Genomic DNA, 26,166 nt, shown 5'->3' on the forward strand with positions numbered 1-26,166 from the left:
GGCCGCAGCCAGGCCGGCCTCCGCCGCTCGCCCGCGCCGGCGCTCGGGCCTCCAGCCGGGCGGTGTGCGGCGCCCCCTGGCGGCGGGAGGGAGGAGGAGCCGAGGGCGCTGGGGCTCTGGGCGCGCGGGGAGCGCCCCCTGGCGGTCGCCCGCCGAGGGCCTTTTCCATCCTCAACCGGAGGGAGCTCACGCTGCAGCGTGGACCTCCTGTGACGATGGGTGCCTACTATTTGTGGCGATTTTCTTATTCAGTGTCCAGCATGTTCCCATGTTCATGAAATGCTGTAAATAACTTGTTTTCTCAAATTAATATTTATGTCAAGAATTATTTTCATACACCTGCGGTCAGTATGTTAAGTGTTAAGTACCTTGTTTTCTCTCTCTCACCCCCCCCCATTAAGATTTTTTTGCAGCCCGATGCAGTCAGTAGCTCATGCTTGTAATCCCAGTATTTGGCAGACACAGAAGGATCATAGATTTGAGACCAACTTCATTAACATAGCGAGACTTTCAGAAATCTAGCAAGACCCTGTTTCAAAATAAAAAATAAAAGGGCTAATGGTGGTACTCAAAGATAAATACCTCCAGGTTCAATCCTCAACACACACACACACACACACACACACACACACACACACACATTGCATTTAAGCACTTCCAATATTAATACATAGCTCATAAACTCATTCTAGAGAATACTTCCATATAGAGAGCTCTCATAATTAACCTGTTGGTTCATCCCTGAAAACTTGTCTATGGAAGCTGGCCTTTTCATGTATTTATATATTTTGCCTCATAAATGTTCCACCTATATTTGTTCTTCCATAACTGATATATTTTTTCTCTTTAGGACTTTGTAAAGCTCACTATATATTGGGGAGTTATTTAACCAGGATGCAGTGTCATCAAGAAACTTATCTTTTTCCAGGCCAGGGAGCCATGCTGCATTAGATACTATTTTTGTTCATTTTTTTGCTACTTCACAATATTTTTTTCTTTTTTTTTTAACAAGTCTTTATTACAAAATCAGTAGGAAATAGAGAAGGAAAAAGCAGCATGCTGCCTCACATGCTGGACAGCCCGAAAGTGGAACTCTCACTATATATATTATATTTTCGGTGGTACTGGGGTTCCTGGAAGCCCTTCTACCTCCGGGCTACACTCCCAGACCTATTTTATATTTTTATTTTATATTTTTATTTGGAAACAGGGTCTCTTAAACCAGCGCGGCTGGCTTCGAACCTACATGATCCTCCTGTCTCTGCCTCCCAAGTGCGGGGATTACAAGCCTGCGCCACCACACCCGGCAGCTCTCACAATATTTTTTTCACTTACTGATACAGCTATCTTGATAGCATGAAATCAAAAGAAGATTATTGTCCTGAAGAATATCTAGCAGTGCAAGAGAGTTATATACCCACTTAAGAGCTTAGAGATATTCATTTAGGCCAAATTAACACAAGCCAAGAGAAAAAGAAACCCAGAAAAGGAGAACAAGAGGAGTCACCAGTGCAGTAGCAAGATAGCCTCAGAGTGTGCGGTGTCCTGAAAGCCAAGTAGAGTGTGGCAGGGAAGAGGAGACATACAATATCACTGATAGCTCATGTGCAAAAGGGACTCAATTGCTACTTTTAACCACATGGAGTTATTGATAACTTCACAGCAACGTGTTGCAGGGAATGGAAGAAGAAAAAGTCTTATTGGTTTTATTTTTTGTGTACTGGGGATTGAACTCGGCATTCTACCTCAGAGCTACGCCACCAGCCCTTTTTATTTTTTGTTTTGAAAATGGGTCTCAGTAGGTTGCTAAGAGTCTTGATACATTACTGAGTCTATTTTCAAACTTGCAATCCTCCTGTCTCAGTTTCCTAAGTATTGGGATTACAAGCATGCACTACCATGCCTGATGTGGAATGCTTTTAAAAGAAAAAAAGAGCAGACAAATTGCAGAAAAGAACTGCAGACAACTCATTGGAGGATGTTGCTACAAAGGAGAGAAATTTACAAAGATTTGTAATAGGGTAAAGTGAAATTGAGAGTTACTTATGTTCCCTCTTAAAATGTTTAATACATAGCTGGGCATGATGGCAGCTTGTAATCCCAGCATTCAGGAGGTGGAAACCAGAGGATCGTAGTTGGTGGACAGCCTCAGCTACTTAGCGAAACCCTTCTCAACTCAGTGAGGCCCTGTTTCAAAAAATAAAAAGACTAAGCTGGGCATGGTGGCGCATGCTTATAATCCCCGCACTTGGGAGGCAGAGACAGGAGGATCACGCAGGTTCGAAGCCAGCCTCTTGCTCTGGCTTAAGAGACCCTGTTTCCAAATAAAAATATAAAAATAGGTCTGGGAGTGTAGCCCGGAGGTAGAAGGGCTTCCAGAAACCCCAGTACCACCAAAAAAAAAAAGACTAAAAAATAGGACTGGGGGTGTAGCTCAGAGGTGCAATGCTCTTGGGTTCCATCCCCAATGCTGCAAAAAAAAAAAAATTTAATATGCATTTATCTCCTCTTAATATTATTTGCATTTATTTTGTGTATGGTACTGGGGATTGAACTCAAGGGCATTCATTATACCTCTGACCTACACCCCCAGCCCTATTTTAATTTTGAAACAGGTCTCCCTAAGTTGATGAGAGTCTCACTACTTGCTGAGGCTGTCCTTGAATCTGCAACACAATCTGCGATCTTCCTGTCTCAGCCTCCCAAGTACTGGGATTGCCAGCGTGCACCACCAAGCCCCACTAGATTACTTGCATTTAAATTTACATTTGTTTGAATGCTGATGAAAATGGCCAAAGACAAAAAAGTTGGTAGGAGTCTTGCTTGTCCTGGTGTAAAGAAGAGGGATGCAGAGAAGAGGATCAGCAATGTTTCATTCAGCAGAAGAGAACAGAGAAGGTGAGTGTGAGTGGGGAGGGGTGGGTAGACACTGTGCTGGGAATCTCAAAATTCCCTGGATGGTTTCAATTACTCAAAGAAGCACGAATGCTCTAGGGGAGGTATGATTTTGCAAGTGAAGCCAAGCCAGGATAGATTTCTCCGCTCTACTCTGGGCAGCACTGAAGAAAAGAGGTAGATTTAATTAGACATGGTTTTGTAGAGCAAGAGATTGAGAGGTTAGGAAGGGTATAAGCAAGCCCACTACATTTCTTCTCCTTCCTTTCATAGTTGCTGGTTCATTCTGCCTAGAACCAGTAAGATTTTTCTTTTCATTCTCTAGCTTAGAAATTTCACCAGGTGTAAGATTCTAGGTGTATATCCTTTCTTGATGTTCTGCCTGGGAGTTGGTGAGGCTTTTCAGTTTGAAGACTCCAGCTGTTCTTCGACTTCTCTCTTCAAAAAAAGTGTTCTGTTGAGCTGGGCGTGGTGGTGCACACTTGTAATCCCAGTACTTGGGAGGTTGAGACAGGAGGATTGCAGATTCAAGGACAGCAAGTAGTGAGACTCTTATCAACCTAGTGCCTTGTTTCAAAAATAAAAATAAAATACGACTGAGGGTGTAGCTTGAAAGTAGGATGCCCCTGGGTCAATCCCCAGTACCACACATACAAAAGCGTTCTATCATTTATTTGCTTATTTATGTATTTATGTATGTATATATTTATCTAGTGGTACCAGGGATTGAACCTGGAGGTGATTTACCACTGAGCCATTTCTTCAAACCTTTAATTTTATTCTAAGACAAGTTCTTGCTAAGTCACAGAAATTACTCAAACTTATGATCTTGTTCCTTGGCCTCCTGAGTCCACTGGGATGCCAGGAGTGTGCCACTATGCCCAGCTTCTCATTTCATTCTTAATAGTATTCCTCTGTTATATCCCTGAATTCTGTACTCCAGAGTAGCCCTCTATTCTTTCATTTTCTTCCATTAAGTCATTGTATCCTTAAGTGGTTTATAATAGTTTTAACCTTTATGTATCAGTGTATTATGAGATCTCTCAGCACCTATGCAAGTCAGCCTATTAGGATATTACCCAGGGGACCAGAAGTAATTGGGTTGGTAAATTGAGAACCTTTTTTCTGAGTTACATCAAGAGGGGGCTCTTGGTTCTGAACCTACTTACTCAACTAATATATGTTTTTGGTACTGCTGATTAAACCAAGGGGCATTCTGTCACTGACTGGCCTTTGAAGCTGCAATCCTCTTCTTCCAACTTCTTAAGTACTGGGATTACATGTGTGCACCACCATATCTGACTACTCAACAAATATGTCTTGAGCACCTATTATGTGTCTTACACTGTCCTAGGCATTTCAACTCATCTCCAAATGATGCTCCCAAGAGAAAACCACTGATTTCTCTCAAATTTGACAGGACTGGGATTAGGATAAAGAAATGGAGGCATATCCACCAGGTGAAAAATATGGTTTTACCAAAAAAAATCAAGTCATCAAAAGAAATATTTTAAAGCAATCTTTTAAAGAATGAAAATTAATGCCAAAAGTCCATGCTGGATAAAATATTCATGTTATAAAAAGGCAGTATTCAACAGGCCCGGATTAGGTCAAGGAAAGAAGTTTATTCTCTTCCCTTTGCCCTGGTCTCCCAAATCTAAAGCTGCCTGCCCATGTGGGCTCTGTCTGATCCCAAGGCTCCATATCTCCTTTCTCATTGAGCTAGTGATGTTTAGCCCAGGCTCTGTTGTTTCTAACAACACATAAGTCATCTTTCCCCCACTCTAGGAACCATCACCTTTATCATGTTGTGAAATTTCACTTTTTTTGGGGGGGGGTGGTACTGGGGGTGGAAACCGGGGCTTTTCTACCTCCGGGCTATACTCTCAGACTTATTTATACTTTATTTGGAAACAGGGTCTTACTAAGTTGCTGAGCGCCTCACTCAGTAGCTGAGGCTGGCTTCGAACCTGTGCGATTCTCCTGTTTCAGCCTCCCAAGCACTGGGATTACAAGCGTGCACTGCCACACCCAGCATGGTCTATTTCTAAGCTGTTTCTTCTATAGTTCATGTTTTTCAGTTATGTCATGACCTTATATCCATATCACTAAAAGTTTTTTTAAAAAACATTTTAATTGCTCTAATCTGCCATTATTGTTTATTACCATTTATTGTCATTCCCTGATTTTTGAGCATTATTTAGAATTGCATAGCGTATTTTTCCTATTGAAAATAATATGTGACTTAAGTGTCCTAATCAGATGTGAAACTGTACAGTTTCTCTTGAGCTTTGCAATGAGCAAAATGCTGGGCATCAGGAACATGAAACAAGGTATGCTTCCTGCCCTGAGAGACATACAGTCTGTAGTAAATGAATGAGGGCGTTGACGTATGACAGCTGCTCGCATAGACCACTGCAAGAGAGTTTCCAAGGAGAGGTGTCAGGTGATGTAAATATGCCCCCAAACAGGAACAAAGTAGATGTGGTGGTACCTGTGTAATGCCTTGGGGGGCTGAAACAGGAAGGTCACAGGTTCTAGAACAGAGCAGTAACTTACAAAGAGCCTATTTTAAAAAAAATTTAAAAGGCCAGATGTGGTGGCCCACACTTCTAATCTCAGTACTTAGGAGGCTGAGACAGGAGAATCACAGGTTTGTGGCCAGCCTCAGCTTAGTGAGGCCCCCCTCAACTTAATGATACCCTGTTTCAAAATAAAGAACATAAAATAGGGCTGGGGTGTAACTTGGAGGTAGAATGCCCTGGGGTTCAATCTCCAGTACTGCAAATAAATATTTAAAAAAAAGAAGGGCTGGTAGTGTAGCTCAGAGGTAGAATGTCCCTAGGCTCAATCCCCAGTAACTAATACACACAGTGTCTTTTGAAAAGCATCCTTTAATTTTGATATCTTGTGTATATTTAGTGTATATTTTTCTTTTATTGTTCATAGGTTGTTTTTGCTTTTGCTTTTTATGTTTCCTGTTTAAGAAATCTTCGGTGCTCTCTTCTGCAGCCCATATACTAAAGTTGAAACAATAGAGAAGATTAGCATGGCCCCTGTGCAAGGATGACACGCAAATTTGTGAAGCATTCTTTATTTTTAAGTTCAGATGTTTAATAGTGACAAATAAAAAGGTCTTGGGAAAAAAAGAGAAAGAAATCTTCGTCTCCATGGTTTTCTCCTATAGTTTCTTCTCTTTTATAGTTTGTGTTTTTACATTTAGGTTTATGCTCCATTTTGATGTTGCTTTTGTTTTGCATACAATTTGAGGTAAGGGTCAAAGTTAATATTGACCAGCACCACTTGTTGAAATGATAATCTTTCTCCACTGAGTTGTCTTGGAAACTGTAAAATTCATTTGGCTGAATCATGTGCACACCTATAATCCCAGCTACTGGGGAAGCTAAGGCAGGAGAACCACAAGTTCAGGCTAGCCTGGGCAACAGGCTGTCTCAAAATAAATAAAAAGATCTAAGGGTGTAGCATGGTGTCCCCAGGTTTAATCTCCAGTGATGAGAAAAAAAAAATCATTTGTTCAGACCCACTTGAATGTTTCTGGAATCCACTGTATTGCATTGATTTGTGTTTCTTTGTATCACAGTCTCAATTACTGTGGTTCTATAGGTTTTTTTATTTTTTAATTTTTTTGGTGGCACTGGGGATGGAACCCAGGGGCATTTACCTCTGGGCTAAACCCCAGCCCTATTTTTTATTCTTTATTTTGAAACAGGGCTCACTGAGTTGCAAAGGGCCTAATAGCTGAGGCTGTGCGCAAATTGTGATCCTCCTGTCTCAGCCTCCCAAATGCTGGGATACAAGTGTGTGCCACCATGCCTGGCTGCTTTATAGGTCATCAATCAAGTAGCATTAATTTTCCAACTTTGTTGTGTTTCAAAACGGTTTTGCCTTATCTAGATCTTTCACATTTCCGTTTATGTTTGGCATTTCTACAGGAACATTGTCCAATATTTTGTTTGGGATGGGACTAAATAGATCAATTTGGAGAAAACAGACATCCTAACAACATAAGGTCCATGAGCATTTATATCTTTCCATTTACTTAGGGTTTTTTAAAATTTTCAAAGCAATATTTTATACTTTTTCATAGAATGCTTTTGCCAAGACCGCCTACCTTAATTCAATGGTTCTTTCATTCCCAATCCTGCCAGATCTCTGCAGCACCCAATATGTGCCCAAAGAGGTGTGTGATCCACACCGTCTTTCTTCAGCCTCTCTTTCTGAAAGACTTTGTGTCCTCGCCTTGTTCCCATCATCCTTCAACCCTTAGGATTGTCCTACCCTGTTCTCTCAAAGGCATCTTACCTGTTTCACATGACCACAGGAGAAACAACTGAAGTTGATCATTGATACTCCAGGTGCCCACAATTCATAGTTCGCTGTGTTGGTGAAGACCTGTTTTGGAAGAAAATCTCTTTGGAACTTTTAGAAAAGGATTTGCCTTTCCTCCAACACTTATGGAATGGTATTTTTGTGGATCTGGAGATTGAACACCTATCCCCAGCTCTTTTTATTTTTTGTTTGGAACATTGTCTTGCTAGGTTGCTAAGAGTCTATGTGGCTGAGGCAGTTCTTGATCCTGACATCCTGCCTCCCAAGTACTGAATCCACAAATATATGCCACCATGACCAGCCAAAATCACATATATTTTTTAAAATGTTTCAAAAAATCTATCATCCTTAGAGTGGGTGAGCAAAGAAATTGCTTTGTTGAAAAATCTAGCAGTTTTGTGATCTTTTCTACTTATCAGCCCAGCCAGTTGAGATCTCTGTGGTTTTAAGTCACCTTCCTTTCTTCAACTGTGCCCACTTGAAATGACTGAAGTTCACATAACAAAAAAACTCACCATTTTAAAGTGAACAGTTCAGAGGCATTAATAAATTCACAATGCTAAAAAACCACTACCTCTAGTTTCAAAGCATTTCATTCACTCCAAAATAAAACCTTTACCAGTTAAGCAGTCTCTCCTTACTCTTCTCTCCCGCCAAGACCCACCAGTCCATGTTTTGTATCTATGGTTTTATCTGTTCTGATAGTTCATATATGTGGAATCATACCCATGTGACTTTTTGTGTCCAGCTTCTTTCACGTAGCATTCTATTTTGCAGGTTCTTAAGCCATTTTTTTTTTGTTTGTTTGTGGTGCTGGACACCCCGAGCCCCAAAGTATGAGCTATATCCCAGCCCTTTTTGAATTTTATTTTGAGGGAGGGTGTTGCTGAATTGCACAGGCTGGTCTTGAACTTGAAATCCTTCTATCTCATCCTCTCAAGAAGCTGAGATTACAGGCCTGTGCCACTGCACTCAGCTCTTGAGTCCCTTTTTAGCTGTTCCCTCAACTATTCTCCATCATATAATGGAAACCTCAGGTAACCTAATCTGATGAAACTTTATTAAATAATAAGCCATATTGCAGTAGTACGTAAACCACAGTGATGTCTTAGAATTTAATGGGTGTTGCTTGGCTGTTAGTCCTCCCAGAGTTATAGTTAAAACAGGACATTTCATAGAGTAAAAACTACAGACGATTCCAACCAAAGTCCTCATTAGCAAGATGCTACCATAAAACATCCGAAGGGGGTGGGAACCACAGGCAAAAGTGGGAAAAGCTGACCACAGCTGAAGGCCAGCTGTGCCAAGTCCTCAGACCTGCCCATAAGAGGAGGAACTCCATCCTCCCACCGCACTTCAAACCTGCCTAATCTGGGAATGGCGACACAAGCCTGTAATCCCAGCTACTGGGAAGGCTGAGGCAGAGGGAAAGGGAGCTCAAGGCTGGGCAAGGACACTTATGGAGAGGCGCAGTGCATCTTATAATAGTGTAAAGGCATGGAGCATCATTAAATTCGAGACTAGCAACTTAGCGAGACCCTGTTTAAAAATTTAAAAACAAGGGCTGGGGGGGGGGGAGTAGGAGGTAAAATACCCCTTGGTTCAATCCCCCAGTACCACAAAAAAATAAATAAATAAAAATTAAGACAAAGCCTGGAAAGTGGATCTCAATTTCCATTTCTCTTTGCAAACTGTGCAAATGTGAACTCGATGCTTTGAGAGCCTGTCACCTTATCTGTGAATGGAGATGGTCAAATCAAGATATGTGAATAAACGCTCTTGGAACAGTAGTTTGGTGAACACTCCGATGTTCATAAAGAAGCGCTGTGAACACTTCGTCTTTTTCCTCCCTGTCTTCCTCGGTAAGCTATGAGCGTCTGGAGACTTGTCCTCACAGGAACCTCACCCACGTCCGGCCGGGTCCCGAGGATCAGCCGCTGCCCTCGGCCCTTGGCTGCCGGGTCCGGGAAGCTGTTTAGGTTTGAAAGCGCGGGTCCGCCCAACGGCCCCGGGGCGCAGGCCCCGCCCCCGCAACCGCAGCCCGGGCCCCGCCCCCCGCGCCCGCCCCCCACGCCCATTGGCCCATTCAATTCAAGCCCGCGCCAATGGGCGGCGGCGACTCGCTGTCAAAAAACCAAAGCCCGCCGCGGCGTGCGCATTGCCGGGCGCGGCGGCGGCAGGAAGGGTCGTGTCGGTGGCCGAGCCTCGGGACCTGCAGCTGCCCCCGACTCAGGAGGCCCAGGCCGCGCTCCGAGGTGAGGCCGGGCGCGGGGCGGCGCCACGAGGGTTGCTGAGCGGGCGCGGGCGGAGGGCGCGGGGCAGAGACCCGCTGAGCCCCTCACCCCGACCGCCTGTGAGGACGCGGGGCGGCCGCAGCTCGCCGAGGCGGCTCTCCTGCAAAAGGAATCCGTTTAGCGAGGGACATGTGGTTTTTGTCTTAACAGATGTTCCTCGAGGTTTTGTCTTTGCTCTAAATAAGTGGCCGGAGCGCGGGCCGGGCCCCGACGGCGTGGGGGCGGGGCCGCAGCGCTGCCGACCACTGCGCCTGCGCGGGCTCCGCCGCTGCCGGGCGCGGGAGCGGACTTCTGGAGGGATGGGGTTGCTTGGTGTGATGTTTTTTTTTTTTTTTTTTTTTTTTTTTTTTTTTTTTTTTTTTTTTTGCGGGTCTGGGGATGGAACCCAGGGGCATTTGACCTCCGGGCTACACCCCCTGCCCTATTTTTTATTCTTTATTTTGAAACCGGGTCTCACTGAGTTGCAGAGGGCCTCACTAAGTAGCTGAGGCTGTCCGCGAACCGCGATCCTCCAGGTCTCAGCCTCCCGAATGCTGGGATTACAAGCGTGCGCCACCACGCCCGGCTTGGTGTGATGTTTTTAATACAACACTTCATCCTTAACTGTCCTTTTTTTTTCTTTTTTCTTTTCTTTTTTTTTTTTTTTTTTTTGGTACTGGGATTGAACCCAGGGGCATTCTACCTCCGAGCTACACCTTTTTATTTTTGCCTTGTAACGAGGTCTTTCTAGGTTGCTGAGATTCTCGCTACTTTGCTGAGGCTGTTCTCTCCTCCTGTCTCAGCCTTCCAAGTACTGGAATTATAGGCGTGGGCCACCACGCCCAGCTTGCCCTTAACTTTTTGGAGACATAGATTTGGATGGCTGTTAGAAATAATATTGTCATTTCTTTATTCTACACATGGGAACATAGAAAAATTTTTTCATCCAACTCAGTTCTGGTAAATTAGGTGTTGGCAACTAGTGTCTATAAGGTTTGCAAGTCATCCCTCTGCGCCCACAGACACGCGAGATTATCAATGCAAGTGCAATAAGTCCTTATTAGTCCAGCCCACTTGTCCCGGGCAGCTCCCTCCTCCACCCCCGTGTCGCGGGTGCGGGGTGGGGGGGTATGTGGAAGAGAGCCTTCCACGAGTGTAGGAGTCTCTCTGTCTCGAAATCTCTGTGTTCCCCCAGATCGCTGCGTCCCTCTTTTTATCAAAGGGGAGTGGTCTTCCGTGGGAACTCCGGAGCTTGCAGGGTAAGGAGGCGGGTCTTCCTGCCTCCTGGCTTCCAGCCCCGCCCCTGCCCCGTGGGGATCTAGAACCTAACTGTCTATAATTTTATTATTATTATTATTATTATTATTTTATTTTATTATTATTATTATTATTATTTTGGTGGTACTGGGGTTCCTGGAAACCCTTCTACCTCCAGGCTACACTCCCAGACCTAATGATATATATTGTATATTTTTTAAATTTGGAAACAGGGTCTCTTAAACCAGCAAGGCTGGCTTCGAACCAGCGCAATCCTCCTGTCGCCACCTCCCAAGCACGGGGATTACAAGTGTGTGCCACCACGCCCGGCTGTGTCCATCATTTTACTTTGTTAAGGCTTGGCTTTCTGTAATCATATATTGCAAATGATGTTCTCCAGAGTTTTCACACATACACTAGAGAGTCTGATTATTATGCAGAGTGGTTGTGGGGGATCATTTGTGATAACTCTTATTAATGGGATTATTTCTCAAAGACAATGCTAAATTGGAAAATTTGTTGGTGTATAGGAGATAGGATTTCAGGTACAACATTGTTTTTTAAGTAAAATCATTCAGTCGACAGAATCTGTTTGCTGTTATATGATAATTTTATTAATGTTGATTTGTTGCTCTTTCGTTATTTAGAGAGCAAAGAAGATAAGCTTAAGGAACATCTGTGAAGAAAATAAACTTTTTTGCATATAAACAGGGAAATCCAGGTGAAGTCAAGTTTATTTCATTTCTGAAAGGTGTTAGAGCTGTCCAATAAAAATATAAAGTGCTCCATATCTGTAATTTTACATTTTTAGTGGCTATATTTAAAAATTTTAAAAGATAAAGTGGATTTTACTAACATTGTTTTACTTAATCCAATATATTCTTGATGTTTTTTTTTCAACATATGGCATTAAAATAACTAAAAAGGTCTGGGAGTGTAACTCATTGGTAGTGGGGGGGGAGTATTACATATTTTATATTCTTTTTGGTACAAACTCTTCAAAATCTGGTATTTTACACTTTCAGCTCATCCTAATTCGGACTAACCACATGTGGCTAGTGGCTATTTTATTGGCTGATACAGCATTAGGTCTTGATTTTCTATAAAAATTTCCACTAACAGGAACCAATTTCAAAGCAAAGTCTCTGTGTATATGCCAGAATATTGACCTACAATCTATACTGCACTACAAAGTCAGTCTTTCTATAATAGCAAAACTTAGTTTTGAGTTTGTTGTTATTGTTGTTTTATATTGGTTTTGGTGCTGGTGGCTGAACCTGAGGCCTCCCAAATGCTTACTTACTACATGCTCTACCACTGAGTTATACTCCCAGGCTCTTAGGAAAACTTTTCATGATAACCTGTTAAGAGATTTTCATCACCTCTACTGGACAGTCTATGACTGTAAAAAGGAGTTTAGGGTAACATTGTCAGTAGAGGGAGAAAGGAGAGTAAGACTATTAAGAAAATATCTTTACATTCCTCAGCTACCTTGTTTGCACTAAAATCACACTGTAATAAAGTTTGCCTAGGATAGATAGATCTCAAACCAGTTCTGGCCTCAATTTAAAATTTAAAATAATGGGGCTAAGAATATAGCTCAGTGGTACAGCACATGCTTAGCATACATAAAACCCTGTGTTTGATCCTAACCCCCCCCACACACTTTAAAATTACAAAGTTAATTTTTAATATTCTTCCACTCTTTATCTCCAAAAGGAAATCTCCTTGGTACAAGGCTAATTTATTTTAATTTCTTTTAAATAGTAGAGAACAGAGAGTGATGACGACTGAGGACCAAGTCCAAGAAGGAACAAAAGTTCTGAAACCTATAACAAAAATGGTAAGATACAGACATAGCATTCAAAAATGGTCTCTTTTTCCCCTTTCCCTTCCCTAAGCTTGATATGAAATACTGACTTGTCTTAAATAACTCTTCCAGGCTGATAAAGAAAATATTCAAAGACCAACAGGAAACAAAAATAATACCACAATGGAAAAAACTTGTATTCCTTTAAAAACCTCTCATGAATTAACCAATTCAAATAATGCAGATGAAACACATGATTTTGAGGATAATAATCAAACTCTGCAATTGTCAATGAAAGGTGATACCCAAAATCAAAACATGACACTAAGCCAGGCATTTCACCTTAAAAACACTAATAATAAAAGGAAACAAATAATTGCAGAAAAACCAAAGCAAGATGCTAATGTGCCCAAAAAACCTGTGCTTGGATCTTACCGTGGCCAGATTGTTCAGTCTAAGGTTAATTCATTTAGAAAACCTCTACAAGTAAAAAATGAGAGTTCTGCAACAACAAAGAAAGATTTAACTACTGTCTCTAATGCCACAAAGCCTGAGCCTATAAGCACCATTACTGTAACGGTGAGAAATAATAGAGCTTCAACTACAACTGCTAGTACTAAATTTGGGAGCAATAAATTTGTGAATGCTATGTCTCAGAAGACACAACTTGTGCGACCTCCTATTAGAAGTCACCACAATAATACCCAGGACACCATGAAACAAGGCATCAACAGAATCCCTGCCAGTGTTACAATCCGAAAAGGTGGGAAAGAAATATTGCAGTCAAAAACAGTTCTATCTAGTGTCAAAACCACTTCTTCTCAGGACATAAAAAGAAATAAAGTGCTACCAAAAAGCATTGTGTCTGAAATTGTAGCTGGGCCTGCTTCATCTTCTAATACCAAACTGATAGAAAAATCAAAAGCCATTAACCAACGGAGACACACCATAGCGAAAGCTACTATTGATAGATCAACTCAGCCCAGAGAAACTGCAGAAGAGAGAAAGTGAGTAGATGTAATTTTCTTTATTATCTTAACTTTAAACAGAATACTATTTGTGGGTTTGCTTGTAATTTTCTTGACTGTATTAGAATTTATTGCATAGGTTCTCTTCTGTATTTATGGCAGATTTATGTCATGTTATGTCAATATAACTGAAAAGTTATACATGTGGTTTCTAGGTTGCTTTCTATAATTTTAAGTTAAATGTGTTAATAATAATTGGGAAATATTTTAGAGCCTCTCCATTCAAACATGCATTTTTGAGATCTTTGCGCATATAATTGATCTTGATATATTCAAGATTTCTACAATCTGTGAACAATATATGTACTACTAGCATAGAACTACTTCAAGACTTGAAATATTTTTTAACCTCCATTTAACAGATTTTTCATCAGTACCAAAGTAATGTTTATGTACTGCTTCTGACTGTAGAGCTCGTCTTAGTGAGTGGAAAGCTGGCAAAGGAAGAGTGCTGAAAAGGCCTCCCAATTCAGTAGTTACCCAGCCTGCACCTGAAGGACAAAATGAAAAACCAGTTGGGTCCTTTTGGACTACCATGGCAGAGGAAGATGAACAAAGATTGTTTACTGAAAAAGTAAACAAAACATTTTCTGAATGCCTGAACCTCATTAATAAGGTAAAGTTTTTACCTTCTATTTGTATAGTGTTTGTAGTTTGCAACTTATGTTCATAAACATCATCTCATTAAGTTATATTGCCATCCTCTTGACCAAGTAATGTCAGTAATATTATTTTGACTTAGTGCTCTGAGATTAGCTTTTAATTGACTGTATCTTCCATTGAGTTCATATAAATACATGAAAAAAATAGGTTTTTTACTTAAGTTGTAAAGATTGTATTCCTTTCAGATGTAATATCCAGTAAGCTGAGGTGGATATTTATCTCTCCCCTTTGATATTTCTGCTTCTTACATTTGATTAATGTTTTTACAAATTATTTCTTTCTATTCACATATTTTACTAAAGACTAGCAACCGAAATTATTATTATTAATATTCATCATAGTTGGGCATGGTGGCAAATGCTTGTAATCCCAGCACTTGGGAGGCTGAGACAGGAGGATCACAGGTTCAAAGCTAGCCTTGGCAATTTAGTGAGGCTCTCAGCAACCTAGTGAGACCCTGTTTCCAAATAAGAAATAAAATCAGGCTGGGGGTGCTGAAATGAACTTGCTCAGTCCTGGGGGGCAAATCTGGCACTGAGTCCATTTGGGACCGAGATCCTCAGAAAGATGGACAAGGGCTTAGGTTGCAGTACTGCAGCCACTTGTCTGCAGCGATTTTTTTCCCCTTTTATGAAATAAACTCCTTTAAGTTCCTGTTCCTGGCGCTAAAGATGGAGATTCCTCTCTGGGAAAAAATCTGAAATAATAATTAACATGGACACCCGCCTTCTGTGCGACTGACAAAGTTTTAATTTCCATCACTAGTATTTATACCCTATACTCTGTGTAAGCACCAAAGGACAATAGTGAGGCATTAAGTGTAAACAAGATAAACAGGATAAAAAAAGATCCATGGCTTCATAGTTTAAGATTCCTCTGGGACTAGGTGATTGAAGTCACTCCCCTTGGCCTTTGTCATTGGAATCAGGTTTTTGCCCTTGGGTGAGCCTTAGGGGCAAGGTCTGGAGGAACAGGCAGGCATCTGTAAAGATGGGGGTTCACACCCAAAGTCCATTTTGGGGAAATTCAGTCTTCTAGGATCTCCTGTGATCCTTCCAAAGTCTTTTTGTCTCTAGGGCTTAGTCCAGGCCCTCCTTTATCAAGATCCATGGGCTGCATTGCAGATTTGTTCGGTCCTGTCTGCTCTGCCATCCCCTATGAGGCAATACTTATATAATACTGGTGATTGGATTTCTATAATTGTTCTTTAATGCATGATTTTGGGGCAGACTTTTGAGTTTTTACTGTCCTGCTGCTGAGTTCTAAGATAGGCTTGTTACGGCCAGATAAGAGCTTATTAGCATCTCTTAAGAGGAAAAACAAATGGCCCAGGTTCCTGAGACAGTTTTACATCTCTTTGGGAAATGGGGCAAGAGGTGGGTTTGCAGCTTCCCCTGCTGGCAGAGAGGTGCTGGGAGCTCAAAGGACCTGCCTGTGGGAGGGAGGGGGACCCAAAAGGAATTTTGCAGCCCCTGAATTCTGGCTGCCCTTTACTAGAAAATTTATCTTTCATGGACTCAATGTCTTCCACAGTCCTAATTCTTGGGATCCTGTTTTAGATCATCGGAGCTTATTAGTGTAGAAATCTAAGAGTAGGGAGTATTTCTGCCAGAGATGACGCCCCCTTCCTCGGGGTGTGGCCTCCTTGGACCTTGGCGATTGATACAAATGTTTGTCACCCTCTTATATGCCGAGGGCGGGCGGTGGCATGGGGGTGTAGCTTAGAGGCAGAATGCCTCTGGATTCTATACCTAGTCCCCCTCCCAAATCATAATTATGTGAGTCACTATCACAGATTCAATTCAAGTTAATTAAAATATTCTTAAGCAAAATCTTATCTAAACCAACATTATCTCATTCTTTGTGTGTGTGTGTGTGTGTGTGTGTGTGTGTGTGTGTGTGTGTGGTGGTGGTGGTGGTGGTGGTACTGGGGTTCCTGGAAACCCTTCTATCTCCGGGCTACACTCCCAGACTTATTTTTATATATTTTTTAAAATTTGGAAACAGGATCTCTTAAGCCAGTGTGGCTGGCTTCAAACCAGCGTGATCCTTCAGTCTCTGCCTCCCAAGCACAGGGATTACGCCACCACGCCCAGCTCATTATCTCATTCTTAAACTGTAGAATTTTGCTATTTGATCCCAAATATTCTGGAATATAATAATCAACTCCAGAATACTTTATTTCTTGCTTACTCTTTAGTCTTGTTTGATTTCAAACCTTATTCTACTTTTCATGAGCATTTTTAAACTTTTTGTTGTCCTGAGGACCAAAGGAAGTTACAAGCAGGAAAACTCTGATTCTATTCTTTTATCTGCCCATACAAGGTTTTTTGTTAATACTGTGGAATTTTTCTGCCCTGCTTCATAACTATGTGTAACTGTTGTGTAAACTCTTGCAGATTCATTTTAGCCTTAACATCAAAACCTAGCCAGGTGTAGTGGGGCTTACCTGTAATTCCAGTACTTGGGAGGCGGAGACAAGACGATCATAGGTTAGAGGACAGCCTCAGCAAGTAGTGGGACTCTCATCAACCTAGTAAGACCCTGTTTCCAAATAAAAATAAAATTGGGCTGGGAGTGTGGATTGGAGGTAGAATATCTTTGGGTTCCATCCCCAGGACCAAAAAAGAAAATTGGGCTGGAGGTTATAGCTCAAAGGTAAACTGCCCCTGGGTTCAATCCCGAGTATCACTCCACAAAAAGAACAACAACAACAAAAAAAAACCCCACATCAAAACCAGAGAATTAGCCAGGTGTGGTGGCGCACCCTTGTAATCCTAGTACATGGAAAGCTGGGACAGGAGGATCGCAGGTTCTTGGCCAGCCTCAGCAACTTGTGAGGACCTCTATAACTTAGTGAGACCCTGTTTTAAAATAAAGAATAAAAGCTGAGCGTGGTGGCACACACTTGTAATCCCCGTGCTTGGGAGGCTGAGACAGGAGGATCACACGGGTTCAAAGCCAGCCTCAGCTACTTAGTGAGGCTCTCAGTAACTTTGTGAGACCCTGTTTCCAAAAATAGGTCTGGGAGTATAGCTCGGAGGTAGAAAGCCTCTGGGTTCCACCCCCAGTACCACCTAAATAAATAAATAAATAAATAAATAAATAAATAATAAATATATAAAGAATAAAAAATTGGGCTGGGAGTATGGCTCAGAGGTAGAATGCCTCTGAGTTTTATCCCCAGTACGAAAAAAACAAATGCTCGTGAATGAAGCACATTTGGTAGGCACAAAGTTTATAAATAAAGTGCTAACTTAGAATCCCATAATACATAAGAAAATAAATACAAAACCAAGTAAAATGTTACTCATTTTTTTACTGGTATATATCTCAACTAGTATTTTGATTTTGTTGTCTTAAGCTATTTTTTTAAATTTTTTTTTATTGGTGCATTGTTGGTATGCTTCTTAGCCATTCAAACAAAATAAGTTTGGAGTTAGAATGAAATATGGAATTTTTTCATGAATAATTTTGTATCTACTTTTTCTGTCTTATCAATGATCTTTATTATACTAAGATTATAGTTTATAGGTTTAAAAATATCACATACTTTATTTCTTGCTATTTTAGGGATGTCCAAAAGAAGAAATATTGGCTACACTGGATGACCTGGTTAAAAATATTCCAGATGCTAAAAAACTCATTAAATATTGGATATGTCTTATACGTATTGAACCGATCACAAGCCCTTTTGAAAATATTATCTCAATCTTTGAGAAGGCCATTCTGGCAGGGGCTCAGGTGAGATTAAAATTTACTGATTTTGATTATTACAGTATAAGTGATTCAGAGTTTTTTTTTAGAACACATTACAATGTAGATAGATTAAATTGTGGTTTTTATATAGAGTAGTAATGTTTAAAGTCCAGGAGGAGGTCTGGTGGTATGTACCTCAGAAGTGAGCATAGATGCCCGAGTTTCAATCCCTGGCATCAAAATGAAAGGCCACAAAGATTGTATTATAAATGTCCTTCCTTGGCTTCTAAAACTTTTGCTTAAATGATAGTGATAATCAGAAATGATTAGAAAAATGGATAAAAACTGAAGTCTATATTTAGTGAAACTTTGAGTAAGACATATATTAGTACAACATGCCATTTCATACATTTACTACTTGGGAAATTTACTGGGAAATTGAATTTTTAATATATTGCTTACAAATATAAACAAATGGAATTAACCTTTTTTCTTTTTGTGGGTGGTACTGGGGATGGAACCTAGGGGCATTCTACATCAGAGCTACACCTCCAGACCTGTTTTTTTCTTTTTCTTGGAAACAGGGTCTCATTAAGTTGTAGATTGCCTCACTAAATTGCTGAGGCTGGCTGCCAACCTTTGATCCTCTTGTCTCAGTCTCCCAAGTTCTGAGATTACAAGTGTGCACCATCACGCCCAGGTTTAATTAACTTTTTTTTTTCTTTTTTGGTGGTACTGGGGTTCCTGGAAACCCTTCTACCTCTGGGCTACACTCCCAGACCTATTATATATATATATATATATTTTTTTTTTTTTTTTTTGGAAACAGGGTCTCAAGCCAGCGAGGCTGGCTTCGAACCTGTGCGATCTTCCTGTCTCAGCCTCCCAAGCACAGGAATTACAAGTATGTACTACCACGCCTGGCTTTTAATTAACTTTCTTATGTTATTAAACTCTGAGGCTTTGTAAGAGCTTTCACTTTAGGAGTATACCTGAATATACGCACATTTATACACTAAATAAATTGGTCCACCCACATAAAAAAAAGTGACACTAAACTAGTTTCACTAATATTATTGCCACCATTATGGTTTAATAGCATACCTCTCACCTCTCCTATTGTGTTGACACACAAAGCAATGTGTATAGAATAAATTCTTGAGTATTTTTTTGGTTTTGGATGTTTTTATGCATAAATGTTCGTACTGTTTTTTTTTTTTTAACCAAACTTTCCAGAAATTCAGTTTTGGAGATTCTTAAAGAGGCAATTTCTTTGGAATTCTTTTTAGCCTTTTTATAAGAAAGGTCTATTCACTTTAGTCTAAGCAAAGCCAATCAAATATTAGTTGGGTGTGATATCACATATCAGTAAGACCAGCTAGCTATTCTGGAAGCTGAGAGAGGAGGAGCCCAAGTTCAAGGCCAGCCTAGGTAACTTAGACCCTGTCTCGAAAGAAAAAAAAAAAGTGGACTGGAGATATAGCTCAGTGTGATAGAGCATTTTCATAGCATGTATGAGGCCCTTGGATTACATCCCCAACACCAAACCAAAAAAGAAAAAAAAATCAGTAGATATTCTTTCAGTGGCTATTATATGTAAAATACTTCTTGAAGGTGATCATATTTGATTGAATCCTACTTGGAAGGTAGTGTTAAGTCCTTACTACATTGAATCAGAACAGACATTGCTTAAAACAGCTTTTGGCAGTATAGCAGGAATGCAAAATTGGAGCTAAGGTTGCTTATAAAATGCATTAATGTACAAAGACGTGACATCATAGAAGAAAGTGGAAAACAAAATCAAAATTGCCAAGAATATTCAAAGCAGAATGGGTAAATAATTCCAGGACTAAACTCTGAAGCTAAGACCATGAGCCAGAGTTTTCATTTATATAATATCTTGTATCTGTTGTATTAGCATGCATAATAACTCAGAATTATATAGTAAGTGTTTATATCTAGCAAATAATAATCTCTTTTAATAAAATAAAAGTATTCAACAATATAATCAACTCGAGTAAATACTAATGTTAATTTGTCATCTATTAATTTTATTCACATCAAGAAGACAGCAATAATTATTAAAGGATTAAGAAAAACTAGGGGAAAGATTTTAAACAGATGAAATTCTATCCTTTATGTTCATTTTTTTATTCTATAAATTGGAAAAGACAGGCTTCTTTCAAAATTAGTAATAAATGTTCTGAGAAACATGGTTTAAAAACCACTGCCTTACTTTAAAATATCAAATTTGATTAAGTGGTTCTAATATTTTAAACTTGTACAATGGAATTTCTGATAATATAAAAATTACATGGATCTCTTGTTTTCATTAAAAACAAGCCTATTGAAGAGATGCGACATGAAATTGTAGAGATTCTAACAATAAGGAGTCAAGAAAAAGTTAATTTTGGTAAGTTTTAATTTTTTTGTTTCCTTCAAGTAAGTGTGATTTTATTTAATTTTTTGCTGAATTAGGGTGTGTGTGTGTTCCCCTTTTCTCTCTCCCTTGTTTATTTTTTGTGGTTTTGGGATCAAACTTAGGACTTCAAGCAAGTTCAGCAAGCCCTCCAACACTGAGTTGCATTCCCAGCCCTCTTTTATCATTTTTAACTTTTAAAATACTTAGATTCTTTCCTCCTATTTCTACTGATTTGCCTCTGAGATAAAGTGGGTTTCTGTATTAACAGTTTTTAATCAAGAAATCTATTTCAGATCAGAAGAATTTGTCAGAGTGTCCATGAAGTTACCTCTGTTGGCTATAATTTTCTGTCTTAAAGAATTAAGCATTCATGGGAGGAGATATAGCTCAGTGGTCTAGGTAGAGCAGGAATATGTGAGCTTTGGATTCAATCCCCAGGAACCCTCCCACACACACACCATGAGGCAATTTGATTTGATGGTCTTTAGAGACCTTTCAGCTATTAAATTCTATTATCTGTTTTATATATTAGAAAAGTTCACTCAAGACTTCTCTTTGCTGAAGATAATAGATGGAGGTAAGAGATTAATGTCAGTAATATAAATGTAAATATTTTCTAGCCTTAAATATAGGTTGTATCAATTGTATGATCTTAGGCAAAAGGGTAACCCCTTCCTTATCTGTAAAGTGGTGATAGTTGAGGCTATTGAATAAATTTATTTATTTATTTATTTATTTATTTATTTATTTATTTATTTATTTTTGTGGTACTGGGAATGGAACCCAGGAGCATTCTACTTCCAAGCTACATCCCCAGCCCAATTTTTTATCCTTTATTTTGAAACAAGGTCTCACTGAGTTGCAAAGGGCCTCACGAAGTAGCTAAGGCTGTCCTTGAACTGTGATGCTCCTGTCTCAACCTCCCAAATATTGGGATTGTAAGCATGTGCCACCATGCCCGGCTTGCGTATGTATGTATGTATGTATGTATGTATGTATGTATGTATGTATGTATTGTTTAGTGATATTAGGGATTAAACCCAGGGGCATTCAGCCGCTGAGGTACAACCTCAACCTTTTTTTTTTTTTTTTCCCCCAGTACTAGGGATGGTACCCAGGGGTATTCTACCTCGAGCTATACCCCCAACCCCTATATTCCTATTTTTTATTCTTTATTTGGAAACAGGGTCTCACTGAGTTGCAAAGGGCCTTTTTTTTTTTAAATGTTTTTGTTTTGAAATGGTTTTTCTGGGTCTCTGAGAGTCTCACTATGTTGCTGCAGCTGTCCTTGAATCTGCAATCTTCCTATCTCAACCTTCCAAGTGCTAGGATTATAGGGATGTTCTACCACATTTTTATATTAAAAATATAAATTATTTTATTCAAGCCATCACTGAACTTGAATAAAATTATTTATAAAGCAAGTATCATAGTCTATGGCACATAAGATGGAGATGAAATCACTACATAGAAATGTAAGCTAATTTGTTTTCTTTGTTTAGAGAAGTGACTTCTAATTATTTACTATAACACAACTTATCACCCAGTTAGCAAATATTTGAGTACATTTTACATACTGTCTGTATCTCTGGTTATTTTTTTTTTATTATTCTTTTTATGTGTGTGTTGGGGATTGAACCCATGGCCATGTGTATTCTAGGGAAGAGATCTACCACAGAGCTACATTCCTAGTCCTTTCTGATTAATTTTAATAAAATCAAAGAGTTAACCTTTTTAAGGCATGTATATATGCTAGCAAATTGCTTTCCAGAGCAGTACCTTTAGAGATTTAAGGGCTAAACTTCAAATGAAACCAAAGATCATACTTAAACACTAAATTTAATATATTAAGTGTACATTTTTAGTTACATATGAGAAAAAAAGCATATGTATGTATGTATGTGTGTATGTATGCCTGGGTTGGAGGTGTTGTTCAGTGGTAGAGCACTTACCTGGCATGTATGAGGCCCTAGGTTCAGTTCCTAGCACAGCAAAAAATGAGAGCAACAAAAAGCATATTAACATAATGCTATATTCCAGAGACCAGACTTCCATTGAAGTATCTTTAATTCAACAAATATTTTAATTTGTGATGACTGATTTTTGTTGTAGTTGCTTTTTTTGTTGTTGTTTTTTGGCAGAACTGGGGGTGGAACCCAGGGGCATTCTACCTCCGAGCTACACCTCCATTATTATTATTCTTTATTTTGAAACGGGGTCTCACTAAGTTGCAAAGGGCCTCACTAAGTAGCTGAGGCTGGCTGCGAACCTGCAATCCTCTTGTCTCAGCCTCCCAAGTACTGGGATTAGAAGCGTGCACCACCACATCTGGCTTGTGGTGACTATTAATATGCTTGGAGAACATAAGGAAAATGTGTATGATCTGATGTTATGAATTATATTTAAAGAAGGAATTTGAGAATAAATGGTTATAGAGAAAGGGAAAACCCAAGACAGACTAGGATACCACAAAAAAAGGGGAAGAGTTTAAGAATAACCCAATCCTGTCTCTTATTCACTAATGACACCAAAATGGAAAAAAAAAAAAATAATGAAGAGTCTTCTTCCTTGTAATTCTAACTTTAGAGCTATATGAAAAGATAAAACTAGTATTTAAATGTTTCGATTTCTCTTTTTTTTCCTTAGTAGAATAACACTAGTATTTTATAGTAAGTAGAATATTTGTTAATCTTTAGATGGGAAGGGGGAGCTACTCATAAACACTTGTTTTTCTGAAATGTGTAAGATTGTAATATAAAATCAATTTTACAAGTTACTTGTAAACAGTAAGAGAATGTAAGTAGGAAATATATGACAAATAATAATAGAGAAAAACACCAGTTGGACGTCTCTTAGGTACCTTAAATCTATATATCCAAAGTTGAACACATCATTTTCCCCTAAACCTGATCCTTCTTGCAGTTCCCTGTTCAGTGAGTGGTGCTGTTCAGTAGTCCAAGGAAGAATCTTGCAGCGATTTTTTTACACCCCCCCACACCTCCTGTTCTGTTATCCTACTTCTGTTCACCAGTCAATCAGATTCAGTTTAATTTCCTAACTACCTCTTATAATCCATCTACTTTTCTGTATCCTTACTGTGATCACTATGGTCAAGGTCTCCTCTGTCTCCTGAGCCCCAACTGTGGCTCTTTCATGGAATGTAAACTTCCTAAAGGACAAGGATTATTTCATTATTTTATTTGTAACTAATAATTTCTGAATACATAGGAGTTGGTAAATATTAAACAGTTGGCAGCAGTATTTACTTAGAAAAGGTCATAGGTCATGAGTTTGGTTCTTTTATTTTGAAAATTTGGTCAACTAGGAATTACTTTAATTTTTTATGTGAGTGTATGGTACAGGGGATTAAACTCAGGGTTCTCTACTACTGAGCTATATCCCAGCTATTTATTTATTTATTTATTTATTTATTTATTTATTTATTTATTTATTTTTGTTGGTACTGGGGTTCCTGGAAGCCCTTCTATCTCCGGGCTACACTCCCAGATCTATTTTTACATTTTTATTTGGAAACAGGGTCTCCTAAGCCAGCGCGCACGGCTAGCTTCGAACCTGCGAGATCCTCCTGTCTCCGCCTCCTAAGCGCGGGGATTACAAGCGTGCGCCACCACGCCCAGCCTTCTTTTTATTTTTAATTTTGAGATAGAATCTTGCTAAGTCGCCTAGGCTGGCCTTAAACTTGTGATCATCCTACTTTAGCCTCTTGAATTAACTGGGATTACAGGTGTGTGCCACCACTTCCGGCTAAGAGTTAATGTCTTCTGATGATGTTCTTAAAATTTGGTCAGAAGCTTAAATTATACATTTATTTTCTATAGGAGAAAATATTGAGGCTTATCCAACTAAGGAAGAAGCCCAAGAAGTTAACACTGAAGATACAGATGTTAATGTAGAGCCAGAAAAACCAGAAGTGGAGAATAAACAAGGAAATGTTGTATTTCAAGATTGTGAAAAAGAGCAAGACTACAAAACAAATCATCCAACCAATGATTTTAAAACCCCTGATACAGAAACTAGATCAAGTTGCTTGATTAAATATAATGTATCTACTACACCATACTTGCAAAGGTAAACTTTTACAGTGTAATGTGTCTGGATTTGTTTTTATGCTTAATGACAATAAATATAGTTCTCCCCAACTTCCTGGTTCTAGGGATCAAATCTAGGGCTTTGGATGTGCTAGGGCCTTGAATGTATAGGCAAGCTCTCTACCACTGAACTACATTCCTAATGCTAATTTTGGTTGTTGTTTGTTTGTTTGTTTGGCAGTACTGGGTAGAGTACCAGGCTCATTCTACCTCCGAGCTTAGGGTCACACTAAGTTGTGGAGGGCAGTAGTTGAGGCTGGCCATGAACCTGCAATCCTCTTGTCTCAGCTTTCCAAGTACTGGGATTACAAGTGTGTGCCACCACACTTAACTAAATATAATATTTTAAAATTTTACAATAACTTCAGATTAGAACTACCATTTTTTAATATAAAAAATTTTCAAGCAAACAAAATGTCATTGAGACATTTTACTTCTTAAATATTAGCTTTGCTTTTCCCTAAATATTGCCATTTTGAAAAAGAAACCGTTTTACTTTCATCTCTGAGTATTATTAAATAACAATAGGTTTGAGAACCAAGGAATTAGCCAGTTCTACAGATACTCAAGTATGTACTATGTACAAGTTATAAAAACAAATAGAGAAAAACATTAAGTTCCTCACTTCAAGGAGCTTATAGTACTTCTCCCTTTCTGTAAGACAAGTAGTTACATGGTTGTAACATACAAGCCATACTATGATAAATAGCATAGAAGTACAAAGTATGTTAACATGTTTTTGAACTTGAGGAATAATTGTGTGTGTGTGTTTTAGTATGAAAAAGAAGATGCAACTTGATGAAGCAAATTCTGCATTTAAAGAGCTCAAGTTTCTAACACCAGTGAGACGTTCTCGACGTCTTCAAGAGAAGACTTCTCAATTGCCAGAAATGTTAAAAGATCATTATCCTTGTGTGTCTTCACTGGAACAATTATCAGAGTTGGGAGGTAAAACTGATGCTTTTGTCTGCCGCCCTAATGCAGCTCTGTGCTCTTTGTACTCTGAGGCTGATAAAACAGAAGAGAAATAAAGCTCCCATGAGGAATGAGGGTTTTTTTCTTATTCCTGGAGTGTTTTGTGTGGGTTTGTATTTCCCTTAGGTCTGTAGTTGACCAAGTACCTAAGTATTGGAATATTAATGGCAGTTCAGTGAGGTCTTCTATTAGAATTCGTTTTATAGGAGTTGTCCATCTATGCATTGGGAAGCTTATCTTACCTTGTTAATCTCAACAGATGCTTACTGTGCTCCTTAAATATAGATAGGTTTTGTCATGATGTTTAGTTTGTTCATGTTACTAAATGGAAGTATAGTAATGACATCATCAGAAAATTAACTTGTTCCAGATAAAATTTATATTTTTACATCAGTTTGTCTTAAAAATATATGATGAACCTCTGTCTTTAAACAGAATATTGACAACATTTTTTTTGCCTTTAATTCATACAAAAGTTAGAAATTTGAGGCTTGGAATTTCTATCAGTGGTAGAGCACTTGCTTAGCATGCCTGAGACCTGGGTTCAATTCCTGCTACCAAAAATAAAAGTCATAAATCATAAGGTATATAATGACTCACTTCAAATATTAAGACATATAAGGTTTTGCTTGCTTTTCCACCACATTTGTGTTACCCAGTCTGATGTGCTCTGTTGAGTCCCTCA

At 39.3% G+C, this 26,166-nt stretch overlaps 1 protein-coding gene across 1 annotated transcript; it reads left to right on the forward strand.

Moving 5' to 3' along the window:
- Positions 1-8,992: 8,992 nt before the first annotated feature.
- Positions 8,993-25,537, forward strand: CKAP2 (cytoskeleton associated protein 2; the record flags this gene model as incomplete). Its single annotated transcript, XM_080689450.1, has 11 exons — positions 8,993-9,107; positions 9,342-9,500; positions 9,690-9,851; positions 10,714-10,777; positions 12,543-12,618; positions 12,718-13,592; positions 14,025-14,229; positions 17,850-18,020; positions 20,319-20,388; positions 24,237-24,486; positions 25,282-25,537. 11 exons carry the CDS (start codon positions 8,993-8,995, stop codon positions 25,535-25,537), a joined length of 2,403 nt encoding a protein of 800 aa, XP_080545576.1.
- Positions 25,538-26,166: the final 629 nt, after the last annotated feature.

Source organism: Muscardinus avellanarius, assembly GCF_963383645.1.
Source record: "Muscardinus avellanarius genome assembly, chromosome: 2".
Lineage (NCBI taxonomy): Eukaryota > Metazoa > Chordata > Mammalia > Rodentia > Gliridae > Muscardinus > Muscardinus avellanarius.